At 40.3% G+C, this 12,498-nt stretch overlaps 1 protein-coding gene across 15 annotated transcripts in view; it reads left to right on the top strand.

The window, feature by feature from the left end:
* mbnl1 (muscleblind-like splicing regulator 1) overlaps positions 1-12,287 on the top strand; it is a 41,809-nt gene extending 29,522 nt beyond the window's left edge. The window contains exons 3-12 of one of the 15 annotated variants that reach the window (XM_008333907.3): positions 749-919; positions 1,131-1,349; positions 2,243-2,482; positions 3,942-3,995; positions 5,202-5,355; positions 6,578-6,613; positions 7,860-7,951; positions 8,667-8,711; positions 9,370-9,441; positions 9,811-12,287. In XM_008333907.3, coding sequence (XP_008332129.1) covers positions 749-919; positions 1,131-1,349; positions 2,243-2,482; positions 3,942-3,995; positions 5,202-5,355; positions 6,578-6,613; positions 7,860-7,951; positions 8,667-8,711; positions 9,370-9,426 — 1,068 coding nt within the window. In that variant the 3' untranslated portion in view covers positions 9,427-9,441; positions 9,811-12,287. Of the gene's footprint in view, positions 1-748; positions 965-1,130; positions 1,350-2,242; positions 2,483-3,941; positions 3,996-5,201; positions 5,356-6,577; positions 6,614-7,859; positions 7,952-8,666; positions 8,712-9,369; positions 9,442-9,810 lie in introns of all 15 variants that reach the window. The other 14 variants (XM_025066300.1, XM_008333906.3, XM_008333910.3 and 11 more) reach the window with 14 other exon arrangements.
* The last annotated feature ends 211 nt before the right edge of the window (positions 12,288-12,498 follow it).

Genomic DNA, 12,498 nt, shown 5'->3' with positions numbered 1-12,498 from the left:
ATGTACGCATGGCTGTGGCGGCTAAGGCGTCTCCACAGGCTCCTCCTCTTCCTCCTCTCTGGGCCGGAAGGTATAATTGGATCCTCACAGCAGGCAGCAAAATGGGATCCCTGTCTGTGATAATTATTCAAGCTTTGAAGTGTGACCTCCAGATGACTGCTAATACAATATGTACAGATCATATGAGCCTGCTGTATTTATAGTGTCAGGTAAACATGTAGCGAAGCAGGATGTCTGGATAGCAGCGGCGCAGTCATGCACTCCTGGGACTGGAACACACAAACACACAGAGACGTGTTGTTGTTAGGACTGATGGAATCAAAACAATTAGTGCTGGACGGAGAGGGCTGCAGCTGATGAACATTATCAAACTCTATTTAGGCAGCACAAATTATTATTATTATTAATAATGATATCTGTCTTCTTTTTTTATATTTTTCATATTTTATTCTTTTATCTTTTTCAGTGGATCCTGGTTTTTAGGTCACATTTTCTGTAGGACTCAGTCAGTTACACTTGGAGTTAGGTCTTTGCTGGATTTTAAGTATGTTTTGTCCCGATGGCATGCTGAAGGATACAATAAGAGTTTGTAGTTTTCTCCTCTGACTTTTCTTCCACTTGCCGTAGCCTTTAGTTTTTTTCTATGACCACCGTGAGACTACCGTATGCAGTAGAAAATAAAATGTCCAAAGACACAACAAAGTTCACCAGTCTCATTAAAACTCTGCTGTTGTTGCCTCCTTTTCAGGGCCGTTGTTCCAGGGAGAACTGCAAGTATCTGCACCCTCCTCCACACCTAAAAACTCAGCTGGAGATCAATGGCAGGAACAACCTGATCCAGCAGAAGAACATGGCCATGTTGGCCCACCAGATGCAGCTCGCCAATGCCATGATGCCTGGCACGCAGCTGCCGCCTATGGTGAGAGGACACACACGTATGAACATACCACAGCATCTGCACATGGTGAGGGTCCAAGCATGTGACGTCGCTCACGTATGCTGTGTGTGTTTGTGTGTGTGTGGCTCGTTCAGTCCTCTTCTGTCAGCCCTGCTTCTTCCCCAGTATAACCCTAACCCGCAAGAGTATTGCTGCACACTCATTCCTCTGCCTCACCTGTGTCCTCCTCCAGCCCATGTTCTCAGTGACGCCAGGCTTGCCCACAAACGCCAGTGCAGCAGCAGCGGTCGCCGCAGCCTTTAATCCCTACCTGAGCCCAGTCTCACCCAGCCTGATGCCCCCAGAGATCCTACCCAGCACCCCTGTCCTGATGGCCTCCAGCCCCACCATGAGCCAAGTCCCCAACGCTGCTGCTGCAGCCCAGAAGCTGCTGAGAACAGACAGACTTGAGGTAATGTTGACAGATTACCATTATGTAGTTCTTTTCTATTTATTTGTAGTATTAATAAAACTCTTAAGAAAAGCCTACAACAATGTGTTTCTACAAAAATTGGAGTGTATTAATATTTGAATAGAGACCGTTTTATTTATTTATATAAAGTGTTTATTTATATATTGTATTTATATAAGTCTTTAACCACAGCTGAAAACATGACAAAGTTTATGTGCAGTAGGTTAAGGCATCTAAGGTTGAAGTCAGTAGAGAAAGAGCGGCAAAAAAGCAGCAAATAGAAGACGGTGCTGCCCCCTGGCGTCAAACTGAAAAAGTATATCTATATTTTTTAAAATGTGGCTGTGATGACTCCTCACATACGGTAGAAGGCATTTACAAGAAATGCAGAAGTTTCAGTCAAATGACCTTTTGTGTAACATCCATGTCAAAACACGGGAACTGAGCAACAAGAAGAACTGAGCTGTAGGCAATTCAAGTTCAGTTGGTGATGGAAGGGGAAGTTTTAGAGGAAAAAAGTCATTCATTTACTGTACTTCCCTTTAAAGTCCTGACATGGTGTTCCTTTTCATATGTTTTTGGAAAAAGAAAAGTAAAGCTGGAGAGCAGATGAAATGGAACGTAGTCCGATGTTTTTTGTTTTTTTTTAATTAAAATCGGAAAATCTTAGAAACAACATATTCGCAAAAGGCTAATGGGAAAGATTTTCTACTGTGGTCAAAAATATGTTCAACTGTTGATGATATTAATTATATATTCCTCTCAGGTCTCTACAGATATATGTGTTCAAAGTTTGAGCAGGAGCAGGATTAGACCAAAATAGCACTGATATTGTTGTCAACTCAAGAAACTCAGACACTGAATTATGTTTCTTTTTCCTCATCACTCTCCAGGTGTGTAGGGAGTATCAGAGGGGAAACTGCTCCCGCGGTGAGAACGACTGTCGCTTCGCCCACCCCGCTGACAGCACCATGATCGACACCAACGACAACACGGTCACCGTGTGCATGGACTACATCAAGGGTCGATGCTCCCGAGAAAAGTGCAAGTACTTTCACCCACCAGCCCATCTGCAGGCTAAGATCAAGGCGACTCAGCACCAGGTGAACCAGGCCACAGCCGCCGCAGCCATGGTAAGCAGTCTGTGAAATCACGGGCAGATTCATTCACACAAAGAACAGCCTTATAATGAATTGTTCAATGTCAGGACGTTTATAAATGGCATCTTTTAGTTCATAATATTCTGTGGCACCTTTGTAGCTTTTTAGTTTGGCTACCATTAGCTTGGATTATAAATGGTCTGCATGATGGTCTGGGTAAAATCTCCTGAGAGCTGGGTGATATGAAGAAGGACTGGAACATGGCATGTTGTAACTGCCATGGCTTTTTATCTTTATTCTATCTTATCTTTATACTAATGTGACAAAACAACTGTCTTGTTCCTTGTTCATCTCATCCCAGGCCTTAAGCAGAGAGTCCTCTGTCTCCTCCCTCTGATGCCCTGGCCTTATTTATGACCTATTTGTGACTGTTTCTGTGCTTTCTATCAACTTCTCTACCTCTTTACATTAATAATAATAATAAAAAAACAACTTCCTCTATACTGTTACCTCTGTGTCACAGCAACACTGCCAGTGAATAGTAGTTATTAGCCATATTAGCCTATTTTGTCCCATATTAGTCTTTTTTGACATCACTATTATTGTATGTGTTTATTGTATTTTCAACACAATTATATTGTATCCCACTGTTGTATATTGTATATAAGAAATGGATGTAGCCATTCAGTTGGATAAGTGACACTCCAGGAAGTGCTCCACAGTTTTCTAAGTAACTTCATGTGAATAGAAGTCTGGGGTAAAATGAGACTTAACATTAGTTTAATTGAAATAATTTAAAGATGCCAAAACTCTAGGACAGAGACTTAATGATGTTCAGCTCACGTACTGAACTGACGTCCCTGTTTTTTAACGTGATTTTTAGGGCTGACCTTTTGACCTTAATGGACCTTAGAAGTAGCCAAAATTCTGAAATAGACCTAAAGCTAATGTTTAAGACCCTCAACTGGGTTATTACTAAGTACATTTAATTTCAGTAGACAATTTAACTGTCTGCTGACATTAGCTGCAGTTAGAAGTCAACCATGTTTCTCCAAGACATTCATTTCACATGGACTCACTTATTAAACTAGTGGAGCACTTTTGTAGCTTCACCTTTAGCCAGGTTGGCTATTGCCATTTCTTATGTACACTCTATGACTTGAAGCGACGGTTAAATAAGTTTCTCATGGCTATATCCATCCATCTTTGTGTGTCAGTAACTAATGTAGCAGTAGTCGTTTCTATTGATGATGGGAGATCATGTAACTGTTGAGCAGCAGAGCTAGTGTCCACACTGTGCATGCCTTAGTCCTGTTATCCCCTTTGTATATTGCATTCCAATGATTTGTTTTTTTATTTGTTTTTGTTTTTTCTCACCTATACCCAAACTGCACTGCTGCCCCCATGATGCACCTCTGCTTGCTGGTTTATGTTAATGCGCTTGAACCCCATTGGCCCATTGCCATCATGTGCTCGCTGCCTGCTAATTAAGACTCAGTCGGCTGTCAAATCACTGAAGCGACCCCTCGACGCAACCTTTGACCTGGTACTATGACCTTTCACCTTTTAGCTTGGCATGTGGCTTTGTTGTAGAGCAGTGTTTTAACCAAAGATACCTAGCTATTTATGTTGTTGTTGTTGTTGTCTCAGTGTAATGTCTCTTTTTTCCTCCTGTTGAACTGTCATTTTTGCCTGTGATAAAATGATTGTGGCTTTAAGTAGTTCATGTGGAATCCAGCACAAAATACTGTTTTTCTTTCTTTTTTTTTTTCTCTCGGCCTAGGAATAACTTGAAACACAAATTCATATGTAGAATTTGTGATGAGGAGCCACAATCAATTTATTACCTTTTTAACAACAGTCAGTGAGAGCTAGTGTAGTAGAGCTTCTATTATGGTGGCATGGCTTCAGTCTTACGTCCAAAATCAGTGTCCTGTGTTGTGGAGCAGCTCAATCAAATTTGTGCATGTCTATGTTGTTAGTGTATCTCAGATGGATAAGGGTGGGGCTAACAGGAACAGTCTTTTTTTTTTTTTTTTTTAAACATACGATAGTGATCCCACCTTAACAGACGGTTACTGTTCAAATGATAGTTCACTCCATCCTCAAATCGTGTCACGGATATTCTGACCTCAAGACTGGCCTCATGTCAAGAGCCACAAACAGAGCTTTCATTTTAGAGCTACAAAGGTTTGCCAGTGGGAAAAACATCTGACTCACGTCCCTTGGCCTGAGACCATTTTTGAAATTTGCCTGAGAGTGAACATCACTTAAACATGGCTTACTCAGTATATCATGGAGCTAGCAGTGCAGCCTCCCTCTCTCTGTGCTTCCTACTTGTTCCACCACTTGTTAGCAGCCTTACTGTTCAAATAGTTATGCTTGCTTATGTTGCATTTAGTCAGCCTTATGAGTACAAAGTGAATATATCCAAGTAAGTTTTTTTAAAATAAATAAAGTAAGAATAATGCTTGTTAGCCAGTAGCTCCGATAGCACCATGCTCCTGCTTGTGTAGTACTTGTGTCAGACTGCTGCTTGCTTGCTACTGATATGAAGATATTGATGTTGTTGTTGTACAAACAAGGATGTAATGACACTGTTAGTATGATGCACTCTAACATATGTACCTTTTTTGTTTTCTTATTTTGCTCCTCTCCAACACTTCAACTCTCTCTCTTGTCCACGCACCTGTCTCTCTTTCTGTCTGTTTTTGTTTTTTTTTTCCTCACTGACCTCCGTCTGGCTGAGCAGGGCATCACTCCTAGTGTCATGGCTCCCCTTCCAAAGCGGGCAGCCCTGGAGAAGGCCAACGGTGCCTCTGCCATGTTTAACACTGGCATGCTCCAGTACCAACAGGCCCTGGCCAACATGCAGTTTCAGCAGCAGGCTGCTTTCCTTCCATCAGGTATGACTCCATACTAGACCACAGCCGGTGCTCTGTGTGGCCTGAGAATGCCTGGTTCAGTCCCACCTGGCTTCTGTTTAGTTGGAGTTGGAAAAAAAAACTGTTAGGTCTCACTTTAGATGTGGACTTTTTACATACATAGTATAAAGTTCTAAAACCTCAGTATTATTCAGATTTGTTTCCTAACGCCGTTGTTGTTTTGCATTATGGAAATGGTACTTCATATAGACAAGCTGTCGACGGAGAAGTACAAATGTTTTCGTGCGTACTAACTGCAGTATTACAGTGTAACTTCACATTGCTTATCCTGTGCAGGCTGAATGAGGAAGTTGCGAATGCTTACCAGAGAAAGGGATTACATTTTAATCTCTCAGATTAAATAATTAGAACTAACGGAGAAGATGGTTTCAACAAATCCCAAGTGCTCGTCACACCTCTGATTAACCCCTTGTTCAACCTGCAGCCTTATACTTTTTATAGGCTTTTACAAAAAAGGTGGTACACTTTACACACAAATTGGCACAGTCAACAGGGGAAGACTAACAACACAGACCACAATAATTTCACAGTATCACCACACACACAGCTCTCTGCTAAGACAAAAACATTGTTTCTGTTAAATTGCTTTTGAAGTGTACCAACTTTTTTGAAATGCAGCGTTATATTATACTGTTTTTGTATAATGTGAGAAAAGGAAATGACAAAAAAACTGCAGTGCACGATGGTTTTATCTCTGGTTCCCTGACCCTCTGCATGCCCTCCTGAAGATTTCACTGGGAGCACTGGTTAGTTTAGAGCCCTGCTGCCTAAAGATAAAATATAGATTTTTTTTTTTTTTGCTTCTAGACACTGCTAATGTGGTAACCTTCTTCTCTGGGATCCTGTGATCATGGTTTTTGATGGAAATTGCTGTGGCTGAGGCTTAAGCATAGGCTGGGTTGAATGATGCTGGATGGGGGTTCAAAGTCGTAGTTGGTGTATTACAAATTCATACTCATTACGCCTGAGATAGAGGTTTAGAATGAATTAACTGTCGATTGATTAACAGATTACTGTATGACGAGTTCAAGCCTTCGCCTTTATTTCCAATCACTGTGTCAAAGAGATATTAACCATTTCTCCCCACCTTATCTCTCCCCTCACTCTAACGATCCTTGTGATGGGCTGTTTTGATTTCTCTTTCTTATCCAATCCACTTCCTGTTGCACTGCATGATGGGCAGGCTCAATATTGTGCATGACACCTGCAGCCAGCGTTGGTAGGTCCCAGCTTTCTTTCTTAAGTTATGTGTATCCTCATGTCTGTGACTCACACATCATCAAAATCCAACCATCAATATTTGTTTTAATAGTATTTCAGTGATGTTTAACTCATAAATGAGATTTTGGTGACCTGAGAATCACTGTTTTTGGTTCAGTAAAGATATCACTGTAATGTGAAGCACAAGCAAAAGTCCACATACGGAAAGATAAATGTAGAAACATTGAACTGTTATAATATATATTTTTAACTGTCATGTACTTTCTATGATATTATCTGTGTACACACACACACTGTTTATTTCCTGATGTCTTGTTTTCACGCTTTTCTAAACTTGGCTTCTGGCTGGTCTAAAAAACTTCAAAAAAACCCTGTGAGGAGACAAGCGAGGGAGTTCAATTATAACTTTCCCGTTATCTGCTCTGCCATAAAGATTTTAGGTGAAACCTTAGTTGACCTGTAGTATTAACGCATATATGAGTAATTTAGCTGTTGTATCAACAGTATAAAATGAACGTCTAGCTATTATCCTAGCCAAATCTGTCTACTTGAGGCTATTAATAGCAAGATTTGAGAGCCGTCCGTGCTACAGAGGTCCAGATGGACATTTTGCAAAAGTTCGTCATATTCAACGAGAGCAGTAAATACCCATGTCATGGGAATATCTCCAACCCTCTGGTTAATTTCTTATCCTGGTTCATCCTATATGAACACAGTGACAGTTATTCCGTAGAGCAGACCTGGACAAACTAGGACCGGATGTGGCCCGTTTGACATTTTAATCCGGCCCACCAACCTTGTCTAAATTATACTACTAATTTATATTACCATTATACTGCTGCTTTTTTCCTGCAGTGCCTGTATTTCCCCAATAGATAGGATAGAAAAGGCTTAAAGCATTTTAGCATTTTAGCCTTTATGCTTGACTTTTACATGTCATTTATCTTAGTTCACACAAATGCTCCAACCATCTGCTCCTGACCCGGCCTCCGAGTCAAATCTTAGGACCCACTGTGGCCTGGGAGTCAAAAAGCTTTGCCCACACCTGCCGTAGGGGACTGACTTCTCTGTTGGTTTATCAGAGGGAAGAAAAGGGAGCAGTTAAATCGAATCCCTCTTCGATGTCATTTTCCTCCCTCCCTCTCTCTCTCTCTCTCCCCTCTCTTTTTTTATTTGCTTGGTGTGTGTGTGGCTACACTGCCCCTCTGTGAACTTTTGCTTACATGATTTTCCCTCCAAAAAAGTTCCCATGATGCACGGTGGTAATCCAGCCACTGTGTCTGCAGCCACCACATCTGCCACAAGTGTTCCCTTCGCAACTGCCTCCACCAATCAGGTTTGCACCACCACTACCATGTAGCCGTCTGTCTCTGTCTGTCTGTCTGGCTGTCTGTCTGACTGTCTGTCTGACTGTCTGGCTGTCTGACTGTCTGTCTATCTGTCTGACTGTCTCTCTGTCTGTCTGCCTTTCTGTCTGTCTGTCTTTCTCTCTGGCTGTCTGTCTGTCTGAGTGTCTGTCTGTCTGTCTTTCTCTCTGGCTGTCTGTCTGACTGGCTGTCTGTCTGACTGACTGTCTGACTGGCTGTCTGTCTGTCTGACTGTCTGTGTCAGTCTATCTGTCTTTATTTCTGTCTATCCCTCTGTCTCTCTATCTGTCTATGTATCTACCTATCTGTCTGTCTCTCCATGTATCTATTTGTCCTATCTATATTATTTGTCTGTCTTCCTGTCTGTCTCTCTATCGACTGTCTGACTGGTCTCTCTGTCTGTCTGTCTCTCTGTCTGTACGTCTCTCTGTCTGTACGTCATTGCACATTGGCGATCTGGGATGCTTGTGTCTTATGGCCCGGGGTGGGTTGGGTAGAAGGCAGTACTCCCTCTTGTTGGCCTACACCAACATGTGTTGATACATACTTTGACCTAGCGTGCTGTTAAGGTTAACAACACAGTGAAAGTTTGTTTGGTTTGACTTACATGTGGAGGAACATATACTGTACTGCATTCAATATTTTCTCATTGTAACTTCGATTTTTGTCCTTTCCTATTTTGAGGACTCTTCCTTATCAAAGTTGACTACCAACGAATACATGCAATTGGTATGTATGAGGTAGACATTCTAATTACATTTTTAAGAGCTATACGCACAGCTATCTGTGACCTTTGGTGCTTGGCTTTTGTTTTGTTCCTTTTTATTTTTACGCTGCTGCTTCCAGTGCACAAGGCGAAGCTTTACCATATTCTTTGTGTTCAAGAGCTGACATACTCATCATCGAAGTTCTACAGTGAATAATATTTGTGACATTTACTGTTTTTGGTGGGGAATGAAGAATTGACGTGGAAACCTGACGCTGTTGCCTTTCTCTGGTTAAGAGCTAGTTTTTCTACATTTTGTCGAGGTGTGCAGGTCAACAACATGGAGGACTTGGGTTTGCATGGGGGACCGCCTCACTGACAGTGACCCCGCGTCCCACTCATCTCGACTGTCCCTTCAGTTCACATTGTTTCCTCCCCGCTGTCCGGAATTGTCTTATCCCTATCGACATGTCACATCACGAATGACCTGTGCCAAACTGTAGCCAAATTGCTTCCTCTGTCTCTCCTGCCATCGTTGTCTTTTCTTCCAGCAATGAACTCTACTCCCTGCAAACAAATGTGGTTAAAATGTTTTGATCTGCGGGTGTTTTGCTGGCCAAGCGTCCGCCTCGAGTCGCCGTTTGTTGCTTCATTTGATCCCTGTTTGTTTTCTACCTGCAGATTCCAATAATATCTGCAGATCATCTGAGTAGTCACAAGTTCCTAACTCAAATGTAGTTCCTCTTAAGAACAGTAAGTTCACTTTTTTGTTTTTGCACAAACAAGGCTTATTGCTCAGACTTCCATTTGTCCAACATGTCAGTCTGTAGAAAAAAAATGCTGCTTTACTGGTGACGGAGGGTTATTTTTATTTATTTAGCAAAACACGAGGGCAAAGCCAAACTTTGACTCACTGTTTTTAAATCCAATTTAGGATTTTTTTTACACAAGAGTTTTCCTTTTCTCCGTAAGTGTACAAATAGGTATACAGAAGTATACAATACCTCAAAGTCTGTACGCATTCATCAGCAGCACCCAGCACTGATATTTGTATATGTCACTCTATATTGCTGAAGACAAAAATGTGCTCCCTTTTAAAGCTGTGCTCTCTGTGTCTTTCAGATCAAATGAATGTGTGCTGGCACAGTCCAAGCCAAAAGAGTTCAGCCTTTATGTAGATAACCTTCAGAATGTTATAAACAACAGGACGAGGAGGAGCTGCCATCTCTAGCCCAGTCCACCGCGATGGTCTCATCACACATGCAAACATCAAGGGTGCAACACACGATCTGTGCCATCGTCCCACATATCAATTATCTAGAAGAATTTGCCGTCAAATTCAACGTCCAGCCAAAAGAAGGAGGTCCTTCGTGCCAGGGTTAGTGTTTGTCTCCGCCCATGTGGGAAGTGTTGACATTACACCTCTGTGTCTGACTATCTCATAGCACTCAATTTGCTCTAATTGTTATCAATACTGCACTCACAGAAGGTCAAGAGCGCGGTTGCCTCGGGCGACTCCCAGTGCTGGTACGTTAGTAGACCAAGATCTTTATTTTCCTTTTTTTTATTTGTTCTGCTTTATTTTTGTTTTAAACAATAGCCATATTTTTCATAGTTTACAAGACGTGCACCTTGAATTTCAATTTAAATCTGAAAGGCACAATAATAATTTTAACAGATTTTGTTTTTCTTTTCAAAAGAATTAGAAATGTACAGTATTGTGTTTTTATGGCTACTAGTGAAACTAGATGTTGAAATGAGGGTCTTGGACAAATGAATGTTCTGGGTGATCCAACATACCTGTGTATCTTGAAAGCACAGCCAGGCTAACTTTTTTCTCACCTTGTCATGTGCCATCTAGGCCATACAGCTAAAACCAGAGTGTTATCTCAGCAGTGTTATTTGTTTACCGAGGGTAAAAAAAGAAAGAAAAAAAAAGAAGAAAAAAGATGTATGGCTTTTTTATTATTTTGTTTCCAAAATCTCCATTTTAAGTGTTTTTTTTTTTATTTTTACTTTAATCTTATTAATTTGTTTTAGACGTGGGTTTTTTAAAAAATGTTATAATTATTATTTTTTTTATTTTTAAATTGAAAATGTTGGGTTTTCCTGAAGTCTGTACCTCTGTTAATAGATTAGCATTTTCTTACTGGGATTAAGTTGTTGCTCAAGTCCATTGACTCTAAAGCCTGGTGAAATGGAGGGGTGTAGCTTCGATTGACATTGTGTTACCTTGTTTTCCCTCTTTTAAAGAGAGGCAACTCTAAAACTGTGTCTCCAAAAAAAAAGCACTATTGAGCCATGTGTAGATAGGAATAGAAAAAAAAAAAAACAACCGACCCAAAGGTCTATTAGGTCATTGAAACCACATGTGCACTTGAGTGATTGTTCGTCCAACCACCGTGTTTAAATCCCACATCCAGTCGTCATCAACCTTAAAACTTTTTACGTCGAATTCAACGTATGACTTGCGTTTCAAGCAGAGCATGAAGGTTGTCGTTCACTTGTAGATGTGACTATGGAAACCAAAGCACAGTTTTTCTTCATAGTCGTGTTCACGAGCATCTTCACCGAGGCTCCATCAAATAAGGAAACATGTTTATCCTCCATTATCTGATGATTTTAGTATGAACACGTCCTTTTTTTTTTCATTTTCACACGTGTGTGTGCGTGTTTGTGTGTCGTGTGTCTTTACCGATTGTAATGTAACCTAACAAAGCCTTAGATTGCAATGAATGGGTCGCGACCCAATCAAATGTACTTTCAATCACCATGCAGGTAAAGAACACCAATGATGTTTTATATCACAAGGCTCTTATGATTTTAATTTTTTTTTTGGTTTGTTCATTTTCTCTATGTAAAGATAACAAATACTCTTAAAATTTAATTGAACTTGTGTTATGTACTACTTAAGGATTTGAATCTATTGAGGTATGTAGTTGTAGATTTTTTTTTTTTTGCCTTACTATATATTACTTGACAACATTGATATAGCCGTTGTAGATTTTGAGGTAGTATACATTCATAACTTTATCAAACCATATAAAGGATAATATTTTGAGTCAGTTTTAAATATTCACTTCGTTCATATAGCTGATGTCCATTTCAGTTGATGTTACATTATCACTTAATTTTGTTAATGAAAGAGATTTTTTTTTAAACTCGAGAAATGAATTTAATTATTTTTTTCTGCTGCCATCGCAGCATCTCCTAGCTAAGAGAAGACGACAAAAGCAGATTATTTCCTTGCGAACATGTGGAGATATATTGTATTAAGATAGAGATTGTCCATGTTTTAAGAGTACAAATTATTTTCTACTGTATCCATTTCAAAAAAGAGATATGTACTTTTGTTGGACTATTTCTTAAGTTTGCCCTGAATGTCAGGCCAAATCGAGCAGTGAAATTAACGGGTGTTTGGATGTTCGGTCGGTAGTGAGATTGGGGAAAGACTTTTCCAGGCCGAAAAGGTCCGTAATGCTGCAGATGATGAGTTCTAACCTAAGTGACGAAGGTTGACTTTTTGCACTTCTGTATATAGTCAAATGAACAGAGAAAAATGTGTATCATATTGAGATATTATTTTGAATAAAAAAAAATATCTATAATTATAAGGAATTTTGTTAGATTAATTTAAATTTAAATAAATTAGAAGACCAGCTAAAAAAAAATGCTTGCAAAGATGGGCACTAGTTTCTTGGCCAATACATTCAGAGAAAGCTATGCGCTATTTGTCTTATTTTATTAGTGGCTCACGTTGCCAGGAAATGTTGCCGGGGGGTTAAGGTCCCCATGTCATGCAGACTCCGA

Source organism: Cynoglossus semilaevis, chromosome 20 (assembly GCF_000523025.1).
Source record: "Cynoglossus semilaevis isolate Cse_v1.0 chromosome 20, Cse_v1.0, whole genome shotgun sequence".
In the NCBI taxonomy this organism is placed as follows: domain Eukaryota; kingdom Metazoa; phylum Chordata; class Actinopteri; order Pleuronectiformes; family Cynoglossidae; genus Cynoglossus; species Cynoglossus semilaevis.
Note: the sequence above shows the minus strand (reverse complement) of the source record. Positions and strands in the feature narration are given on the sequence as shown.